Source organism: Crotalus tigris, unplaced genomic scaffold (assembly GCF_016545835.1).
Source record: "Crotalus tigris isolate CLP2741 ecotype Arizona unplaced genomic scaffold, ASM1654583v1 scf7180000018371.15429387391:27106975, whole genome shotgun sequence".
Classification (NCBI taxonomy): Eukaryota; Metazoa; Chordata; class Lepidosauria; order Squamata; family Viperidae; genus Crotalus; species Crotalus tigris.
This window is the reverse complement of record NW_024096970.1, coordinates 11961115-11984361: the sequence shown is the minus strand read 5'-3', so window position 1 is coordinate 11984361 and position 23247 is coordinate 11961115. Positions and strand designations below refer to the sequence as shown.

The following is a 23247-nucleotide window of genomic DNA, read 5'->3' as shown; positions in this document are numbered from 1 at the left end:
GTTTTGTTTGTTTTTCTTCTTTGTTGATTTTGCATCCCAGGTATTCTGTTATAACTGCAGCTGTGCTGTACATTAGTTGGTTTGTTTCTTGCATGAATTGGTGCTTATACTTGATATTGCAATATTTGCATCTTTTAATGCTTGTGCTAGCTGTTTCTTTGGAACAAGCTTCAATGCAGGTAGCCTTATTCTGTTGTTTTTGTGCTGTTCTAGATGCTCAGTTATTCTTTGTTTCAATTCTTTTATTTCTTTAGTTAGAGGGTTTTGTTCTTCCTGAGGAAGAGGTGCCTGGTTTCCAAATGAGAACAGTTGTATATCTCTGCTGGATTCTTCACTGCCAACTCCCCCTGGTTTGCCTCTACATTCTGAATTACTTCTGGTAAGGCTTTGATTTCTTTGCCCTGGGTAAACCTTTGCAGTTCGTCCAATTCTGTTTCTGTGAATACTTTATTTCGTGTTATAAATCGGCGTTGATCTGCTAGTCTCTGTTCTGTTATTTCTGATTCTGGATGTTGTTCTTTCCAGAACTGGTGCATTCGTTTTAGATATCCTCTTCTTGTTGGACTTGATCTGTAGTAACAGATCATTATTTCTTTGTTTTCCATCACTGTGTATCTGCGACGGGTAAACACCTTTTCTTCCAGTAGTTCTGCAGCTGCTGGCCCTGGTTGCTCAGCCAACAGTCCTGAGTCCTGTAACCCATTTTTCACCAGATATCCAGGAACTCCAATATCTAGTGCGGACCTTGTTAACCTGGGCGATGTCCGAGCCGGTATGGCATTCTGCAATTTACGTCTCACCATATTTTTTATGGGATAGACACTCTTTGTCTGACTCCTCTGATGAGACCTGTCCAGTATGGTTGAACCTCTGGCATAGCTCTCATCTTCCTCAGAGTACACAAGCCCCACAACCACGTCAAGGTAGTGCCTCACTGGGGGTCTCTATATTATTATTATTATTATTATTATTATTATTATTATTATTATTATTATTATTATTATTATTATTATTATTATTTCTTCTAGGTATAATACTATATATATTCTAAATATGCTTTTGCTTGTACCTTGTGCAGGTACAAAACTGTTTTATAATGTGGAAGGTCTTACACATAATGGAAGGACAGAGTGCACTGAAATTCTGAAAAGGGGATACTTATTGGGAGTTTTACCAGGTGGAACCCGAGAAGCACTCTTTAGCGATGAAAATTATGATTTTTTATGGGGTAGACGCACAGGCTTTGCTCATGTGGCTAGAGATGCAAAAGTGGTGAGTAGCTTTCTACTATGCATTTAAAACATAATGAATGTTACAATGGACATTGGATTAGACAGAAATCTATTCCAGCAACCATTAATTCACACTTTCATATCATCTACATCATTCCAGTCATTGATCTATGTTTCCTGCAAACCCCCTCCTCCCCCCCCCCCAAAAAAACCTATGGGTAACTTGGATGAATTGTGGGATGAAAATTTTTGTCTTCTGGATAGTTGTGATTCTGGGCAACCTATACTTTAAAAAGAACATTAAATATGCAGAAACAGATGATGGAGCTCCAAAAGAGAATAGAAACTAAATGAAACAAAAACAACCTGGACTGGGTTAGCAGGCACAACTGTTCCAAGGTCTAGGAAAACAGCCAAGTTTTTAGAGTTGTATAAAACATCATTATGGTGGAGAGCCATATGGATTTCTTTAGAGATAGTCTTCCTGAAGTACACGATGGAATAAAGAGAACTTAAGGGGACTAAGAGATATCTAGAATGTTGCTGATAAAATACAGGAGCGAAGACAAGCAGACATGAGCTAGAACCATTATTAAGGACTACTACATGGTGACATGGGTGGCGAAACATAAGTACTTCTCTGCTCTTACTGCGTCTGCTCATAGTTACCCAGCAGTCCTATTCTGGGTGCTTGGTCTCTTTTGGAGAGAAAAGGGCCGAAGTCTACTAAAAGGTCACTATGAAGAATATACTGCATATGGAATGCAAATCAGTCATTTTCACTCTATGTTGGACTCCAGCCTTAAAGGAAAATCTATAGATGTGATGGTGACAACGTCTTGCAAGGTAATCTATAAAGAGTTTGAGCCTGTTGAATCTGAAGAAGATTAAGGCCTTGCAGGAGGGGATGTGTTAAGTGGGTTTGGGCAATAATTAAGTTCTCCTTGAGAGAGGGAGTGGTGCTACCAGCTCTTAAAAAGGCTCTGGTGCGCCCCCTCCTCAAAGAACCATTGATTGACCCAATAGCCTGGACAGTTTCTGTGTGATGTCCAACTTTCACTTTCTAGGGAAAGTGGTAGACAGAGTGGTTGCATGGCAACTTCAGAAAACTCTGAAATAAACAGATTATCTAGGCCCCTTTCAGTAGTGGTTCAGTCCAGGACCTGAGATGGCATTGATCATGGTCATAGATGACCTCTCCTGGGAGTGGATAGAAGTAATGCATCCATCCTGGCTTTTCTTGATGTCTCAGTGGCACTTGATACCATTGATCATGGTATACTTGTGGGCTGGCCTCAGGAATGGGTGGCACTGTATTGTGCTGGTTCTCCTCCTTCCATGGTCAGTTGATGGAGGGAGAGAGATCTAGCCCACATCCCCTACTTTGTGGCGTATATCAGGGTTCTGTTCTCTCTGTCCCTCTGTTCAATCTTTACATGAGACTGCTGGGTGAGGTGATTCATTGGTTTGTGGTGAGACATCATCAGTATGCACGTGACACCCAGCTTTATATCTCTACCCCAGGCCTCTTGACTGATGCTCTGGATATCCTATCCCTGTGTCTGAAAGCTGTTGGGGACTGGATGGTGAAATGAGCTTTGACTCAACCTTAGCAAGATGGAGTGGCTGTGGGTATTTGAACTCCCATGGGTCACGGTTCTTCCATCTCTGGTTCTGGAAGGGATTGCACTGCCCCAAACAGCAGTGGGTAGGAGAGCCTTTTCATACTTCCGACTGATGTGCCAGTTGCAGCCATACCTGGACCAAGAGGCCTTGCTCACATCAACTCACACACCCTTGTAACCTCTAGGTTAGACTACCTTAACACATTCTACATGGGGCTTTCCTTGAAGACCTTTCACAAACTCCAGCTGGCGCAGAATGTGGTTATGCAGGAAGTAAATGGTGCCAGATATATGACATGTGTAACAGCACTCCTGTGTGAGCTGCACTGGTTATCAGTATGTTTCTGGGTACAATTCTGGGTTCTTGTAGTTACCTGTAAAGCCTACGTAGCTTGGGACTGGGGTACCTGAGAATTGTCTTTTTTCAAGAGTTTCTACCCTCCAACTAGGTAGATCCCATCAGCCAAACAATGGCCCTTACTGATCTCTTCAGAGATCAGAATGGCCCCCACCCTGTTAGCCTTTCATAAGGCCTTAAAAATCTAGCTATGTTCCTGAGCCTCAGGTCCTGAATGTGCTAAAGGCCTGGTTTTCTGGTTATATTGCTAACCAGGTTAAACACCTTGCTCTTAAGTATCTTAAACTGGATGCTTTTTATCTTTTTAAAATGTTGTTTAAATTTTTAGTTGTAATATATTTTATAAGCTGTAAGCTACCAGATTCATTGACTGAGATGGGCAGCCATAAAAATGGAACAAATAAAATCAAATACAATAAACAAACAAAAGTCCAAATGACAAAAACACACCTGGGCAGGAGACAAAAATGGAAAAATAGTCACATAGGATGATAATTTTTTCCCCATTGAAAATCGATAAGATTTACAAAAAATTGTCTTTAGGAAAATTCATGTTTTATAATAACTGAAATATTCTGTTTTCAGACTTGTAATGTTAAAGTGCATGGTGATTCTATTGCATATATTTATTACCACATGAATATCTCATTTATTTATTTAAGAAAATTTATATGGCAAATTTTCATCTTGTGAAAATGAAAGTCCATATCAAATAGCTGCAGCATTATTTTAAAAACTTTTTCAATTTTCATAGCCATCACATACTTTAAGCAAAAGGATGGCTGTGTTTAAATTTAAATTTTGATGAGGTAAGTTTATATATAAGTTTATTCTTGCATTAATGATCCTAAAACTCTTAGTGATAAGATTAACAGATTTCAGTTCCACTTCAACAAAAAGTAGGATAGCCTTATCTTTAAAAAATAGTTAGCTGCAATTTTAGTTTATTGAAAAGACAATATCAAATCTTGAATTATGAATTGGCTTATTTTCATAAACTGTATTAATGAATTGCCGCATTTCAGATTTATATTGAATGCTAAACTAGAAGACAGTTAAAGTGAAAGCTTAGAATAATCATATTAGGAATTTCCAGAAATGAATGTGGAAAGAGCCCATTCATATACATTGAATATTGTTGTAGCTGAATTAATTCCTCAAATTTAGGTTTTTTTTTTCATGAGTTAGATATTATATGTCTTACTAGAAATCAGTTTTAAAAGTGAGGTATCTAACCTTGAAGAAGGTATAATTTCCTATGTGAATGTAGATAATATTTATTGTACTAATTATTCAATGTATAATGCTAATGCATGATCTATAAATTACAATTGAAATGCTGCCTTAATTCTGGCTACTTTTCTCCCATCTTTCTCAGCCTGTCATTCCTATATTTACAAAAAATCTACGAGAAGGATACAGAACACTCGGGAAAATATGTAAGAAAAATTCAACTTGCATGTCTACTCATTGTGCTGAAGCATTTTTTTATGGAAGAAAATCATGCTGATTTCTACTGGATTTCTATTTAATTGTGTTTTGACTGTTGATCTTAGATTTAAAAATGTTCTAAATGTTCTTTTGTTTTCATATATCCATCTATTTCTCCATCTCTTTTTGGCCTTGGACTTCAATCAAATTGGCTTATCTTATTATTTTGTTTTCCTGTGTCTTTGCTTCTCTTTCTTTTTATCTGTGATTCTTTTTGTTGTGTTATCTTTAATTTTTTCCAGGTGTACAATAGTTGTGTAACAAATCAGCTTTATATTAGCTATAATTTAGTTGCATTTTTAGTTGCATATTTATACTGATGGAAATTAACAAGATAAAATGGCTACTTTTATATAGAATTAGGACTTCGACATTTGCTTTGCATAATGACTCAGGCATGCATTTCTATATAATTAAGATATAACTGCATGGATTTAGTTTCTTTCCAATCAGGGCACTTCGAATATTGTTTAGCCCAAACCATGTTATTGTTGTTGGAACTTATTTTTCATTTGCGTACAGGGCCATTCAAATGGTTGTATGAACGTACACGATGGCCAATTGTTCCTATATATGGTGGATTCCCTGTGAAATTTTGCACATACATAGGAGATCCCATTCCTTATGATCCAAATATATCAGCTGAAGAATTAGCTGAAAAGGTAATTTAAGTGAACTGCAGAAACTTCTATTATAATACTTGTGGTTATTGATATTATTTGTGAGTCCATGATAAAGAAAGTTTTTGATCGCAGGCATCCAAACCTCTGAAAAGATAAGTGAACCTTGTTAAACTTTCTATTCAAAATATCATAGTATATAATACTTTATGTTTAATAATGTTTACACTTAATTATCTCTGGCTTTATATTCATTGCTTGTGGAATCATGCTTTTTTTAAAAATAAGGGCAAATATAATTTAAAGTATAAATCCAGGTACAAATGTGATATTGTTCAGTTCAGCACTTCATTGTTCACAGTGGCTTTTAAAAAGTATAATATGAATGTAGTTTACATATTTTCCAGAGGAAGAAAATAAGATATTATAAAAGTTTTTTTTCCCATTCTTTACTCTTTTTACAGACCAAAAGTGCAATAAAAGATCTCAGAGATAAGCACCAAGAAATACCGGGTAATGTACAAAAGGCTCTATTGGAACGGTTAGAGAAACACCCAGAGAAATAATGCCATTCTGATTGTGAAAATGTAGACACCATTCATCCCCACCAAGAAATATATTGTCTAGTGATTTGAGATTTTTTAGAAAAAAAATTCACTTCAGTCCCTAAATTTTAATATATGTACATTAAATATCCAAGTGGAATATCTATTTGTTGCTTGTTTGTAATTTGAGATTTGTAGATTTATTGTGTATATTTCACATATAGAAAAGGGATATGGGTTTGATGATCTGAACTTCTTCACATAAATATCTTTAGTGATGACCGACCTTTTTCATGTATTTAATCATTTAATAAATATTGTTCTACTTAAAACTGGAAAAGAAAACTTCTTATCCCTGAAAAAATAGATTCAGTGGAGCGCTACTTTTTTTTAATAGTACAGAGATGTGTAAATTCATACAAGATTTAATTCAAAATTCATATGTAAGATTCTATTCATATTTTAAACTGATTCAGAATTTGATTTGATCAGATTCAACTATAGCCTATAATGAAGAAACATTAAAACTCTTGCAGCTACTTCATATTTAATGATTAATTCATTAAGGAGGAGAAAGAGAGAGACTTAGCAGGATAGGGTGAAAATGGCATCTTCTGTCTACCTACTGCCTGCTTGTGGGCCATATAGGAACACATTAGAAACTCAGATTTGGCCCTGAAGCCATACTTTAGGCAACTAGCATGGCATTAAAATCAGAACAACAAAATAAAAAAAAAATACAGGCTGTCAAGCACCAAAATTTTGCTCATGTGACCATGGAAGTGATGCAATGTCTGTTACTTCAGGGACTGAGCCTAAGTTTCATTTGCTCAGTGCCACTCTTACTTCAAACAGCTGCTGAATGAATGGTCTAAATTCGAGGACTACTTGTATAAACAATAACATCACAGTTAATCACATATTCTAAATGAGCTATCCTTGAAGAGCATCTGTAGCTTCAACACGTGCAAAATGCAGGTATTCTCCTCCTGAATTACAGCTCCTCCACACATTACACCTCTCTCCTGTGAGCTGTGTTGGTTACCAGTTTGCTTTCAGGGTCAATTGAGGATGCTAGTAATAGCCTACAAAGGTCCTTATGTCATAAGTCTGGATAATTTGAAGGGCTGCATATCCCTGATTATATCTATCCATCTCATCAGGTCTGGCAAAAAGGATGTACTATGGATCCCATGTATTGGACAGGCCTTTTCTCTCACAGCCTATGCCCTTTGGAACATCCTTTTCCCCAGACTGGTGCTGCTTGTTTTTTGAAAGTCTTTAAAGCAAAAGTTACTAAATCTTTTAGTGCAATCTTAATGGACCCATCTTTAAAAATCAAAACAGTAAAATAGACATAATGAAAACAATACAAAACCTTGGGAATCATGGACTTATTATAACCATGTTACTAAAATTTCTTTAACCCTCCTCTGGCCTCTATCTATACCTCCATATCTCACACTTTAGGAAACACTGCACTAAAAACATGGTTGTGTCGAAGGATTTGGGGATCTGGTTATGGTTTATAGCTTGCCAAATGGGTATACTGATAACTTACACTTGCTTGCTTTTTGTTTCTTGGTGGGTATTTTAATTACCTGTTTAACGTAGAGCGATAATTGTATATATATATTTTTTACTAATTTCGCTATTTTATTCATGGGTTGTTATGCAAACTGAATGAATGAATGAATGATTGAATGAATAAAGACTATAACTAATGCATGATATTGTAGGAATCACTTCTTTCTTTCCTATATAGGATATTCAGATGAACAGTTGTTGGCCAATTTCAGGTATTTTAGGATGAAATTCACTGTCTAGATCAGAAATAGCCAATGTTGTGCTTTGAGATATCTATTGGTATTCCTTGCTATTCAGTTAGTTGATTTAATGCCCAACTAACTTCATTTTAAAAGCTGTTTTAAGTATAAAGTAATAAATGGGATGCTGCTATGTTGGAAAGTGCTATATTTAAATCCCTTTTGCATGCATTTTAAACTGCATTACTTGCTTTATACTTTTCATCTCTGCCTATTTTATTCCTTTCTCTATGCTTTAGATTAATTTGTATCACCAGTGTTTCCAATTTTTTTTCTATCTCCAAATATTTTCTGAAATTTTAATGGCTCATATGAAATGTGTTTTTGTAGGTTTTTTATGGTGATTTAGTTGGCCTGAGTGCTTGTAAATCATCCTGCAATTCTGGTTATAGGCTAGTCTATGTGTGTTTGTGTATGTGTGTGTGTGTGTGTGTGTGTGTATAATAAAATGTGTGCTGAAGAAAAGTAATTCAACTGTTATTATAACTTATGTAGTCATGTTTTGCTGAATTCTGTTAAACGCTCCAAGACTCTTTCACAAACTCACAGACTCTTTCACAAATATACTCATGAAAGCTTGGACTCTAGCAGACTTCGGAGACTATAATTTCACACTGAGTCAGGACATTGTTTTAACTCAGCTTTCCTCACTTTGCTTCTCATTGGATATGGTCTGTTTCAAATCTTAGGAATTCTAGTCAATATGTCCAGTTGTCATTGCTAACATTTTGAATGCACCAACCTGAATAAGGCTATTCTAATTTGATGGATCATTTGACGGAAAGTAAGTTAAAAGATTACCTGATCAACGCAAGATTTATTTAGAAGAATATTTTTTAAACATTTTTTCTCCCAGGAACTCTTTACACTTTAAAATTTATAGATGATCTCAAAAGAGTTTTTTATTTATATGACTTATATTTATTATTCTGTTCCCTTCCCTCAACAAAGGAAGGACTTTGGGGAGGGAGGGTTGTGCAAAGGGCTCCTATTCATACTCACACTAAAGTGTAATATGGTTTGTTTTCAGAAACTGTAATATCCACACATATCCACTAGGGGTCAGTATTGTATATGAATCATACAACTATGTCTTAGCCAACAAATTATGATTAACAATTCTGTCTGAAGATGATGTATGAATATGAGCAATAATGCTTATATAACAAGGGATGCTAAATAGGTTTCTGTAAATTATGTCTTACCATATAGTTTATTGGAGAGACAGTCCTCATCTGTTTTCTTTGCAGAGACTGGTCCAGGATGATTGAACATCTAGCATAACTCTCACATTTGTCAGAGCAAATGAATCCCATAATCACCTCATGTTCGTGTCTCATTGGGATAATTTTATTATTTATCCAAAAATGTGGAATTATGGCTGCCAGTTCTTCAGCTTGTGTTGACCTTTATAACATCAAGTTCTTCCCAAGAACCTAGGAAATCATAATTTTATCAGTATCAAAATAAAATATTTTTATTATGGCCTTTGACCAGCTTTTGCACTAAAAAGAGTACAATAAAAACAGAAATAGTTTGAAATAACGATTTGTTATTTGGAAGCTACAACTGGTCCAGAGTGCAGCAGCATGGGTAGTTTTGGGGGCCCCAAGACTAACCCTTGTAACACCGCTCCGAGAGCTGCATTGGTTACAAGTCTGCATCCAGGTGCAATTCATGGTGTTGATGATCACTTGTAAAGCCCTTCATGGCATGGTCCAAGTTACTTGAAGAACCATCTCACCCCACTGGGATTGGACTGTACCACTCATGCTGTCAGAGGAGGTGTGCTGCGGGTCCCATCTGCTTGATTATTCCAGCTGGCGGGGTCCAGGAGGAGGGATTTCTCTGCAGTTGCTCCTCCCTTCTGGAACATCTTGCCCCCCCCCCATTTGAGGTTGGCTACAACCCTCCTACCATTTTCTAAGGGCCTTAAAGATGTCGCTTTGCCAGTTGGCTCGGGACCCCAGTGGGGAAACAGCGCAATGGAAGTGGTTGATTAATAACATATCCCACCTTTCCTCCACTCTACCCCATGTATCTTTGATTTTAATGTTTCCTTTTAACTTTTTATCTGTTAGCTTAGATGTAACTGTAAGCCACCCAGAGTTACTCTATGGTAAATGGGCAGCCAAACAAAGAAACAAACAAACAAATAAGGAAAGAAGTAAGGAAGGGAGGGAGGGAGAGAAAAACCAGTAGGCAATAAAGCAATATATCAAATTAATAGATTTGCACAGTTATGTAACTTGATGAAGATATTTGTCCTCCTGGTATGTAAGGTTAGCATTCCTTAAAAATAAAAAATAAAATAGACATAAAATTTATCTGTGTGGCTCTCATATTTCAAAATGATTGAGGTGATCAGAGCAAATCTTGAGGCATCATAGAAAGGACACCATATGAGAACGTGAATGAGAATTTCTATTTCCCTACATCCACAAGGGCAAACTCTTTGCAGATGAGTTCCAATAAATCTTCCCATGAGTAGAGGCATCATAGTGGGCTCTGGAAAATGCCCATCTGTAGTTGCTTAGGTAAGATACCCTGCAGTAGAAGGCATTTGATTGTCTTCTATTTGGCAATAGTATTCAGGGGCAATGTCATTTTGATGATCAGTGTCCCTGATTCTCTTTTTTACTATTGATTTGGCTTTCTCCAGCGTTAATTGGCCTAAATATTCAGGAAATAGGCGAAGACTGCAAAGTTCTGCTATACAGTTAGCAGTCCCAATGAAACTGGTAATTCTATGGCAACAGCAAAGGCAGCAGGAGTATAAAATCAGACGTGATTTTAAGTCCTGAAATTAGAATTCTATTTCAAGCCTTGGCACAAGATTTTTTTGTTATGGCCCTCAGTGGGAGACCACAGCCAGTTAAGGCCATTATTGTTCAACTTTGATTTTCATATCTTGATACTTTGTGATCTTCTCCAATTATTTGTCATGTTTATTTTTTCTTCTTCTAATTCTTATTATTGTACGTGGTTAATCTACAGTTAGATTCACAGTCTAAGACAAGTGGAAATGTAATAATTGAAGTCCTAACTAAGAACATAAGTATTATTAATATAACATCTAATAATATAGGCAATTTCAAGCAGGGTGTGTTTTGTTTGCCTGCCTCATATTTTCTCCAAAACAACTACCCCTGAGAGATGGGCTCAGAGAGCGACAGAAAAAAAGTGACTGACCTAAAATCATCCTCATGGCTTTCATGCCTAAAATGATCTTACAATCTCTGCTTTTTAGCTCAGCACCTTCACAAATGCACCCAACTGATTCTAATATGCTATTATGGTTCTTTTATAATGTTACTGTTTTTATTGTAAAAGAGTATGACTGTTTTACAAATCCAAAACCATATGACGTTAAAAATGATCTAAACATCAATTTAAGACACGAAATGCAATAGCCAGGTTTATATATTATATAAACTGTAACAGAGCTAATAGAGCAATTATGGTTAGAAAATTCAACCAATTGCATTTCATACCATAAACAAAGATGACAGAATTCATGATTATTCAATACATGCTTCAATTGATAAGATGTCTGTGCCCTCTTAAATTATAACATACATCAGTTGCTTCCCTTTTTTCAGTGATCTCAGCCCTGTATTCTACACGTCTTCAAATGAAATTCCATGTAAACTCTGCAGCAAGAGTGAATAATGTCCCAATTTTAGTTAGCAGGAGGTGTACCTCATAAGAATTAATAGTTTATGTTTGATAGGGAAGAAAAACAAATCTAAAGATATCATAGTATATTTCAGAAAGAAGGCAAAGAATATGTGTTTAACAAATAGGAATTCTCTAGTGTTTTCCTACAACAATCAAGGGAACCTACCCTATTAATAGAAGAGAATATTTGTTGCCCTGTGAAATCCTTGGTGTTCTCTGAGCTTGGGTGTTTTCTTGTGGATATTTCATTATCAAATAGGTAACATCATCAGTGCTAGAAGGGAATGGTGTTTGCTCTCATTTTATGTATTAATAGCTTGCCCTGTTAGCATTGATGGGAGTGAATTTGGTAGTTCTTTGATTAGGCTGTTGTTTACTCTTAGCTTATTTGTCTGAGTTGGTATTTCCTTAATTGGGTCACTGTTTAATTATTGATTGGTGGTCTAGCATTAAACTTGGTGTTAATCTCTGCTAATCTGGATTTTAGTTACTGATGGGAAGGAGTTTTGGTCTTTTGGTTTCCTTTTTGGCTTTTTGATAGCCTCTTTTGAATGGTATGTAGATGTTGCTTATCTTTATATGTCTGCTGATGTCCAATCTGTCTGAGTGCCAAACTTCTAGGCATTCTCTAGCATTTCTGGACATAGCTTGGTCTAAGATGCTCACAGTTGAAACAATTGTTAAGTGTGTTGATATGTTGTGTGTGTCCTCAATGCTGACAGGGCAAGCTGCTAGTACATAAAATGAGAGCAAACACCACTCCTGTCTGGCTCTGATGATATTAGTAAGAAAATCAAGCTCAATCTAAGTCACATTTGCTTATAAGAATAAAAAATCAGGGCTCATAATGTATACATGTGAATACAAGGGTTTAAGAAAAAAATTCTGAAAAAAAAGGAATCCAGCCTAAACTTAAAGTCCAATCCCTTACAAAGTCTGTTACATTCTACTTTCTAACATTTGCAAATACAACTCCTTCCACATGGATGGAGAAAATGCCCTCAATCCTATGGGCAAAATTCTGTTAAATATGAGACTGGGACAGGAGTTCTTGTGCTCATAGCAAAAAACCATTAGCCTAAGAAGAACTTGAGAGAATTCAGCGGAAATGATCTTCTAACCAGTTTTTCTTGTTGTCTTGTTAGTTTGCTTTCCTCACTCCTAAAGCTGGTTCTCAGCCATTGAGTTGGGCTTGATTACTAACAAATACATAGATATCACAAGTGTAATTACAATACATAGATATCACAAGTGTAATTACAACTTCACCACCTCCATAGTCTTACTAAGATCAGAAGCAAGAATAAAATTTCCACATCCACTATGAGAGTTGCAAATCACAGTTTCAATTGAACCTGATCATTTAGGAAATGTTCTCCTAAATGCCTCTTCAAAATGAAGCAACAAAATTAATTTCATAACTTTGTCTCTACAGGCCTACTTAGAAATGAATCTACTAGATTTAATGCCCATAATATTGTCTAAGGTTGCAATTTTATTAGAATTATGTAATAAATTCAATATAAAATATGCAAAATAACACAGCAGCAGATTCTTCAAATCCACCTTCCACTTCTTTTTCCTGCCCTACACAAAATTATCAATACAAAACTCATTTCCCTTTAGAAGGATATTTTATAGAGAAAATGTATGTTTCAGCAGATGGAGTTATTTTACACATTGGAGTCGGTTATGTGTTTATTACTATGAGTGTGAGCTTTCATCTGCTTTTCATCCAAATACTAATGGAGCCACTAAAAAAGCTAACGGAATGGTGGAACAGTACCTCAGAGGTTACCTAAATTACAAGCAGTCAACGAATTGTTGTAACTCAAGGACTATCTGTAAATACTTTCAATGCATAAGATAGTAGGAAACTGAGCTGGCCATGTTGCAAATATCTAGTAATTAATCTCCAGATCTAAGCAATATCCAGGGATGTAATTGAAATTGCTCTTGCTCCATTTATGCACATTGCATAAATGGCCAAATAAGCTTTGTCCAGCCTTCTCAGAAGCATTCTAGTTCATCGTTGCCAAAACTTTATGAACATTATTTGGTCATTTTAGACATTCTTATCTACTGAAATTATCAAGATCATATCTTTCTAGAAATGAAGAAAGGAGGTGGTGAATAATTCTTAGGTACACAAGTATTTAGGATATTGCATGAGGAGCCTTCAGGTTAATTGGACAACTTCACGTACAGGTCCGCCTGCAGTAGTTTTCCCAACACCTGTCTAACTAGGTGGACATGTTCTGTCATATCAGTGGAGTAGATCAGGATGTCGTCCAGGCATACGAGAGCCCCACGATATAAATGTTCATGTAACACCTCATTGATCAGCTGCATGGCCACTGCAGGGGCTCCCTGCAGCACGAATGGCATCATCCGGAATTAGTAACGTCTTAACGGGCAATTGAACGCCGTCTTCCACTCGTCCCCTCATTTTATTTGGACCCTGTAATATGCCTCGCATAGGTCAAGCTTCGTGTACACCCTATCCTTTGCCAAATGGGCCAATAAATCCTTCATAAGCAGTAGGGAGTACAGGTTCTCAACGCACACTCCATTGATATCCCGGAAGTCCACGTACAGACGCAGGGTGCCATACTTCTCCTTGAAGAGCACTGGGGCAGTGACCTGTGACTGTGCAGGCTGGATGAATCCTTGTGCCAAGTTCTTATCAATATACTGCTATAATTCTGCCATTTCCTTGGCCATCATTGCATACATCCGGGGCTTCGGGAGTTTGGCACCCAGTAGAATATTGATTGCACAATCAATTGGACGATGGGGGGGTGGTAACACGTCACTCTCACACTCGCTGAATACCTCAGTGAGGTCAGTGTACACCAACAGAAAGGGGGGATCTCCTACCACATCCTCCTTATTACTCTCTATGCCCAATTGTGCATGCTCATAAGGAGGTGGCTGAGGACCAACACCTATATGTATTTTCTGGTATCCCCCTCCCACCAAATCATAGATACCCACTTGTCCAGCCATGCTAGCCCCAAGATGACGGCCTCTGTCATAGAAGGGACCACTATAAAGTGAAGGACCTTCCAATGGGCCCCTATCTCCATTTGTACCGATTCTGTTATAAGGGTGGCCAAAGCCCTCCCAAGAGGGAGCCATCCACCTGCTCAAACCGCACTGGATTGGCTAACTGCCTCACTCTGATACCCACCTTCGTCACCACAGCTCTACTGATTAGGCAAAATGTGCAGCCCTAATCGATCAGGGTGCTATACTCCTCATAGTGACCTGTATGCGGACCCGTCAACACAATGGGGATGGCGAATGGTCGTATGGGCTCGCTTACCATAGGGTCCTCCACTGCCTCTTCCTTGCTGTCATAGGCGACCAGCTGGTATCTTGTTGCAGCAGTTGCCTCTTCTTCCTTCGGACCCCTTCCTCGAGGGGTGGAACCCTCTGCCTGGTACGCAGCCCTCGACTTCTCTGGGGTCCTTTTGGGTGTGGCTCTCGTGGGAGTTCCCGGGTTCCCTGAGGAACAGGAACTAGACACTCTGCAACACGATGTCCCGGCTTGTTGCAGAAAAAGCATTGAAGCAGTGGATGAGGCATACCTGTAGAAGGCCCTGGCCCTGGCCCTGGGGTCCTTGGTTTCTCCATAGATCTGCACGGTCCTGATGGACCATCCCCCTTGGACTGGAATTCCTGTAGCCCTGCATCCAGATCTACCACCATGTGAAACCAATCCTGCAACCTGCTTGGGATACCATGGTATATGCAGATTTGGCATAGGTCACGATCCAACCCCCCCCGGAACTGGTGGACAAGGAGGCATTCCGGCCATGCTCGTGGCCTGCATACATATTCAGCTGCTGGCCAGCCTCGCTGCTTGAGTGCCAACAGCTCCCCCTCTGCAGGTTGGACCTGAGAGACGTCCTCAAATCGGGATCACAGAGCCTGTTGTGATTCCGTGCCAGCCTGTGCTCCCAACAGCTGAGTCTGAAGAATCTGAGGAGGAGGTGGAGGAGGCATTTGAAAGGCCATCAGGGGCAGAGGGAGGCTCTGATGAATTACAGGACTCATGGTTTGATGCAGAGCCTGGGCCCTCCAGTCGTGTTCCTGATGAAGCTCAGCTGTGTGAGGAGAATGAGTCAGACTCAGAGGACTCATACCTGATGGACATGCTAATTGATGCTCGTACACATCGTTAATTAGCAAGAGTAAATCAGCAGCAGTCAATACGGCAACTCCAGAGTAAAAGGAGAAGGCACTGAGAGGAAACACCTTGGGACTGCTATATAAAAAGAGGAGGTGTGGGTGGTACTGGTTGCTGAAGGCAACCGTTTGCAAAGTACTTCTTGGAATCCTGGTCTGTTCATCTTGCTTGTGACTACTCTTCTGTTTGCATTGTGTTTCCTGTGGACTATTTCTTCAATTTGGATTGAGTTTTGCTGTTTGTATTTTGGACTATTTGGCAGGTTTGTCACCCATATTAAAAGGGGTTTGTTTTGTTTTAAAGTCTCCAGCCTATTTTATCAACAGGGGTTTGGTCCTTGTGCCTTTAACAAGGATGGCTATAGGCTGGGATAGAACAGAGCCTCCAGAACCAACCCAATGTCTGCTAGCTCCCTTGCATGGTTGCTATGCAGATTTGCCACCCACTCTGCAGCTTTGCCCTGCAATACCTCTGTAACTGCCCCCACCATAGCCCACTGGGATGGGTAAAGGTGGGCGTATTGGTCCAGGTGGCTGATGACCTGGCTGAGGAATAATGCCAAATAGTCTGGATTCCCGTCAAATGTTGTCTGTAGTGGTGGGGGACCCAGACCATCCCCTGGGGCCAAAGGCCCATGGACCATCCTGGACTGTGCATGGCATCAGAAACAGGCAGAGTGTGTTGTTCCTGGTGCCTACAGCCCTACGGGTTGAAGTCCCAGCCACTGGAACTGGATGCCTGGTGGAGACCCTAGTTGGGTCCGACAGCACCCTGCTTCTCCACGCAGCCTGTGGGCATCCCACTGGTATGGACAAGAGCACACTCTGGGTGGGGCCTCTCACCTGCAGCATGTCAAAACCATGGTTGGCATCCAATTTCAGTTTCGGACTGGCCATCCGAAACCGAGTCTGCCCTGGCTGGGTTGGTGGTGGTCCTGTTCATGACCATGATGTCATCTCAGGGCCCATCTCCCAACATGGCCATGAGGGGGGATCCTAGAAACCTGCCTCTCCAAATTGCTCCTGCAAAATGTCCATTGTGGTCTGCCCTGGCACCGTGGAGTAGCTCCAGTCCCCCTCATCGTCTGTTAGGCGTCTCTCTCTCTCCAATCTGACCAAGGTTGGCCTAAAGCTCCTGGTGTGTGTGGTTGGCTGGTTGCCGGGCTGGTAGCAGCTGAACTATGCCACTATTCTCCTGCGGCTCCAGGGCCGACTCCAGAACCGCTCATACGTCACTTACCTGATCTGCTGGTCAGGCCTCAAGCACGTTGGGCCATATTAGTGGCTGGGCGTCATCCTTCGGAGCTGGTGCTGTCACCCCAGCCTCGGCTGCTTCTGCCCCTTCACCTACAGGCCCCATCTCCTGTGTACCCTCAGCCATTCCCCCAGCACCTGAACAGAATGCTGTCAGCCTACCAAGGGTAATGGGTAGGGATACAAAGAGAAAAGAAAGAAAAAATGCAGCACTGACTTTCTGTCAGAAATCCTCACCACATACCTGGCTCTAAGAAGACATGAGTCGATGAGTTCACAGGATTTAATCAAGGAACTTCTGGCATGCATTTAGTTAGTAAACAACAAAGTCAGCCCTGGGAGCAATCACCTCCCAGCACCTTACATATACATTTCCCGACCGGGTCCCACCTCCACCCACCTAACCAGCATACGGTATGTGCGGTAATAAGAGCAGCCAGGCAGGACGCACTGCAGTCTCCCAGCTCCGTGAGCATCCCTGCATCGAACGGCTGTGTGTCGGGCCACGCTGCTGGCTTTCAGCTCCCTGCTGCTTCCGCACACCAAACAGATGATCGGCAGCCTAGAAACAGAGCCACTCAGCTGCCTGGTGGGACGACCATGGAGCCAACCACGCTGCCACACTCTGCCCATCAACAAGCCAGGTAGAAAGGGAAGGTCTGTCGGTGCAGGCTACTGGTCTCCACCTCCCACACAGCATTCTCAGCCCCTCCCCCATGAGTGTTGAGCCTGCAGTGGTTTGACAGCATCTGGCCCTGCTGACTAAGAGGGAGGGGTTGGCATGGAAGGGGGACAAACTCTACATCACACAGGCAACAAGGTCTAAGGTGCTCCAGAAGTGCCATGATGTAAAACAGGCTGGTCATTTTGGGTTCCTCAAAACCCTGCATCTGGCAAGATGCTAGTTTTGGTGGCCGGGGATAAAGGTGGACATAGAGGCATACGTATAGGCTGCCCCATGTGTGCCACCACAAAGCCCCATACAGGGAGGCCACCTGAGTTGTTGCAACGGGTAGCGGACCCAACCCAGTCATTGGAAGATATAGCCATTGACTTCATCATGGAGCTGCCAGAAAGCCATGGATGTACGGTTATATGGACAGTCATTGATCTCTTTTCGAAGCAGGCCCATTTTATCCCGTGGAAGGAGTTGCCATCTGCATGAAAGCTGGCCAACCTGTTCATAACACAGGTCTATCGTCTGCACAGGGTGCCCCGACGGGTCATATCTGATCGGTGTGCAGTTCACTGCTCGCTTCTGGTGAGAGTTCATCCGCTCCATTGGATCATCCCAAGGATTCAGCTCGGCTTTCCATTCCAGTACCAACGGGGCAGCTGAACGGGCCAACACACTGGTAGAATGGTATATGAGGTGCTATGTCTCCTACCAACATACAGACTGAGTTGATCTACTACCATTTGCCAAAGTGGCATATAATAATGCAGTCCACAGCAGTACCAGCTTCACCCCCTTTTGGGTGGTACATGGGGTGGAATTTGTCCTGATTCCCGAATGCCCTCAAGGGGACCTCTCCCCCTGTCAACCCCAGGATAGGATGATCCGCATATGGGAGGTCTGGGATACTGTAAAAAGAGCCCTGCTAAAAGTAGAAGAGGCCTCAAAGGTGCAGGCTGATAAGAAACAGGCACCACAAAAACTCTTTCGGGTGGGGGATATGGTGTACCTGTCAACCAAGTACCTGCATCTAAAAATACCTTGTAAGAAGTTAGGGCCTAAATTCACAGGCCCGTTCCAGAAGACGTATGTCATTAACCCGGTCGTGGTACTACCCTATCTCCTAGGCAAGGTGCACCTGGTCTTCCATAGCAGCCTATTGAAACTGGTGGAAGGCTCCTCCTTTAGACACATAAAACAGCCACCAGGTCTTGTCGTAGAGGACCATTATGAGGTGCTTGAGTCCCGTATCCACCAAGATCATTTACAGTACTTGGTGCAGTGGAAGGAATACCCGGTGATGGAGCCCTCCTGGGTGAGGGAAGCAGACATAAACACCCCCCAGTTATTGCGGCATTTCCATCACTGGTGCCCTCATAAGCTGAAGGGGGGTTTGGCTTAACCACATTTCTCTTTGCCTTTCAGGTGGAGCCCTGGTAGAGGGAGCTGCCTATCAAGCCACTTCTGGCTCAACACTAACGGGAGGGGCTGAGAACGGCATGGGGGCAGCGGAGGAGACCAGCGGCCTGCACCGACAGACCTTCCCTTTCTACCTGGCCTGTCGACGGGTGGAGTGTGCCAATTTGGTCATCGGCTCTGTGGTTGTCCCACCGGGCAGCTGAGTGGCTCTGTTTCTAGGCCACTGAGCAACTGTTTGGCACGGGGAAGCAGCAGGAGCCAAAAGCCAGCAGTGTGGTCCGATGCACAGCCATTTGATGCAGGGACGCTCACAGAGCTAGGAGACTGCAGCGCGTTTTGCCTGGCTGCTCTTATTACTGCACATACCAGATGCTGGTTAGGTGGGGGGGGTGAGGCCCGGTTGGGAAATGTATATGTAAGGCGCTGGGAGGCGATTGCTCCCAGCGCTGACTTTGTTTGTTGTTTACCTAACTAAACACATGCCAGAAGTTTCTTGATTAAATCCATCCACCTCTGAACTCAACTTGTGTCTTCTTAGAGCCGGGGGTGTGGTAAGGATTTCTGACAGATTTGAGCTGTACTGCAGGCGTCTTCAAACATGGCCCTTTTATGACTTGGGAATTAACTCCTGGCTGGGGAATTCTAGGAGTTGAAATCTACAAGTCATAAAAGGGCCAAGTTTGAAGACCCTTGCTTTAAGGGGTTCAAGGTTTGATGAAACCTTTTCTTTTTAATCATTTTGAAATTTTACTGTTTACTGTTTCTTTAGGATTGAAAACCCTTCAGCACTTCAAGTTTACTATTTGCTGAATGAGTTAATCTTTAATCCATTTTTTAAAAAAGATGATTTTTTTCCAGCTTTGTGAGATCTTTATTTGTTTGCATCCCCCCCCCCTCCAATATACAGGAAAGAGTTGATTTTAGAGTTGTTTCTGGAATTCAGCTAATCTTCAATTGGCAAGTTAGCTTCAATTAATAGAAACAAATACTAAAACAGATTAGTGTTTGAGAACATTAATCTTCATTGGCAGATTAGCTTCAAGACCATGATCACTGTAAATTTCAAAATATTCTTTCTGTAGTTCTTCTACAGCCAAAATATCAAGGATGTTGCACAGCAAGCCAGTCTCCAAAGAGCCTATAAAAACACTGTGTTACTCTAACATAGCAAGTGTTTTATTCCCAGTTAATATATTTTTTAAAAGGGAGCATTGATTATAAATCTAACGTTCTATAGCTTCTGAATATTGGAGTTTGAGAGGAAAAAGTAATGCATGAAGTCAACCCAGGACAGATGCCAAAGCAGCTGTATAAGTGTGGAAAAAGGCACCGCTGCCTTAAGTGTTCAGCAAGAAGTGCTTCATACATGCTTCACTTATGGATTGCCACAACAACATACAGTATTGCAGAACAAGATGAAGAAATATTTTGTCTCGCAATATATCAATCTATCACAATCTGTCAATAAGGAAACTCTCTGTTCTATTGACAGAATGAATAATAAATTTATTATTCAGAATAATAAATATAAAATTTCAAAATAATAAATAAATAAATAAATCCTCTCTTTGATTTCTGTAAGCTAAACTGCTCAAAGAACTCGTAGGAGAACAAGATAGATACAAGCAGTAGCACAACACTATTCCATGCACTCTGACAGCTGGTACTATTATTAGCTTCTCTTCTTGACTTTGTTCATAGGTGGAAGGAAATAGCAATAATATTTCAGATTCTGCAGATATTTCAAAAGCAACCTCAGAATGACCATAAAGTCTTGGAATAATATTCAACTTTCTGCAAAATGATTCTAAGACCCTTCATTTGAGGCCCCAAGTAACTTAGAACAGGTGATGAAAATAGGTGATTCAATTGCATTTCCTTCATAATGTAACAATAATGTATACATTAACAACCTCTCATTAGCCAACCTTTCTGCAATGAAAATATCAGACTGAGGTCATGATCAAAACATTAAAAGAAAAGTTGTAAATTTATAATAAATTGATTTATTGATTTAAAAAAGGAAGAATAGAGTTCTCCCTCCTGTATTCAATAAAAGGAGATTAATTTCTTGTGCATAGCACAATTATTACCGTTTTCCTAAGAGACTTCTTAAAAGCACTTTGTTTGAAAAATTAGTTTGAATTCTGTTGTTACATGTTTTTAAAAGAACAAAATATTATATTCACCTCCCTCAGAAGGTGGAGTGAGCACAAACTCAATTCAAATAAACCACAACCTAGAATTGACCATCCTTTTAGCTAATGCCAACTAACTTTCATCTTTAATTGAAGAATAAGCAATGTAAGAAATGAGAATTGTCTGCTCCATCTGATGGTGCCTGTGTTTAATCAACCTCAGGTAACTCCTGATTTGGTATTTTCCTGAACCTGACATTCCAGTGGTTCAGGAGAAGCCGATTCATCTAGTCCTAGGCCATGATACCATGCCGGGCACACCGTGAGGAGAGCATGGTGTTGCCTGCTGAAACCAGGCAGGCTGTGGGCTGGGTGGAAGATGCCAACTCTCACTCCACTTGTGGCATCCCCTCCCCTGGAGCCCACAGAGACAGATGTGTGAAGTGGGTGAGGGCCAATTGCTGGTCACCTCCAGCCGATGCTGCCTTTCTTCGTTCCTCATGGAGGGTGACTCCTCCCCAGCTGCGTTTCTTGCCTGTTTTTCACTGCAACTTGTATGTGCGCCTGGCATGGATGGCTGCCACAAAACTATAGATCAGCTACTGGCTGACCTGTTTTATCTCCTCTGCTCTCTCTCTCCCCCTCTTCCCAAGTGTGTCTTTTTTCTCTCTCCCTCTCCCACCAAAACTGCCTGCTTTTATAGCTTCCCCTATCTCCACCCTCCTCCTCCTTTCTCTTCCGGGTATACTGGAAGTGCCGATTCTGGGGCCTTTGTCTGGCCTCTGCAGCCCTGAAACTCCTGATGACTATCTCTCAAGGCAAGTCCTGCGCTGCACCACTTTGACTCGTTCCCTCCCCCTGCAAGTCCTGTGCTACACTATACCACTAACATTTGCCTGGCAGGCCGAATAAAAAGACAAGGCAGGACACATCCAGCCCTTGGGACGTAGTTTGAGGACCCTTGGTGTATGTGGAGCCTGCAAAGTGACTGAATTGGTAGGGAAATTGAGTGCACCATCCCAAAGATTATGTGGATTTTAAAAAATGTTTTCTTTTAAAATGATTTTTGTTGTAATGGTTTTTTGTCATTCTTGTTATATGGTTTTTAAATTTTCTGTTCCATTGAATGTCACATAGGTGAAATGGGCAGCTAAATAAATTGCGAGCTGTGGGGTTCACCAGTAGCTGGTAGTCCTTCTGTACCAAATGTTTCCTACCATTTGGGATAGATGTGCTTTCCTGCCTGGACTTCATAAATAATCAGGAGGTCAGCTTAACAATTTATCAAAGCTCACTCCCTGACTAAATATCTTCTCTTTCCCCTCCTTACATCATTGTCCAAATTAGAAAATTGCTACTAACTGGAAATAGGAAGTAGCACAAATTGAGTAACTTGTGCAACTTCCTATTATTCAAATAGGAAACAGGTTCAATAATCTGGCAGCAAGAATAAAAATGGCAAAAGATGCAAGAGAGAAACTGTAATGGAGAAACATATTGTATATTAGTGTTAGAAAGCCGTAGGATATTTGTTGGCACAATTTAATTGGTTATGCTGGAATTTGTATGCTTTTACTCTGACAATCAGCCTAAAAAATAGAGATGTACTATAAATTTTTTACAGATTTAAAATTCTTCATGAAGAATTCTTCATATGAAGTATTACCTGTCAGTATCCTTACCAACCCCTGGTTCTCACAGAAAATAAGTGGTAGACATCAAGATGGCTGGTAAAAATCTGGAACGGTCTGACAAGTGTTTAATCATGGCAAACAAAGTTAGCGCTGGGAGTGATTTCCTCCCAGCGCCTTACATACAGTCCTCCCCCTCAGCTCCACTCTCCATCCACCTAGCCAGCGTCTGGTGGCTAATGTTAAGAACAGTGACACAGACCTCTGGCTTTCTTCTATGTTTGACCGTTCAATTCACATTGCTGGGTGCCGCTCCTGTGCCGATCAGCTGCTTGTCAGACGTGTGGCTGCTCAGCTGTTCAGCAGCTCTGCCTTTGGCCACAGTTCAGGTAGGACTGCTCCTGGCTTCACCCCAGGTGCCTTCCTTGCTGCTAGCCTCTTGCTGCTAGCCTGCTGCTGGCCTCTTCCCTAAAAGGCTTCCTCCCTGCGGATGTCTTTGCCACTGTTCTACTCCCTGGGACCTTCTCGTTCCGAACAGCTGTCTAGTGGCTGAGCCA

At 40.9% G+C, this 23247-nt stretch overlaps 1 protein-coding gene across 2 annotated transcripts in view; it reads left to right on the top strand.

The window, feature by feature from the left end:
• LOC120311663 (transmembrane protein 68-like) overlaps positions 1–23247 on the top strand; it is an 80970-nt gene that overhangs the window by 9228 nt on the left and 48495 nt on the right. The window contains exons 3-6 of one of the 2 annotated variants that reach the window (XM_039351404.1): positions 1079–1272; positions 4594–4654; positions 5229–5368; positions 5791–5839. In XM_039351404.1, the coding sequence (XP_039207338.1) occupies positions 1079–1272; positions 4594–4654; positions 5229–5368; positions 5791–5839 (444 nt within the window). Of the gene's footprint in view, positions 1–1078; positions 1273–4593; positions 4655–5228; positions 5369–5790; positions 6212–23247 lie in introns of those variants that run through there. The other variant, XM_039351405.1, reaches the window with a different exon arrangement.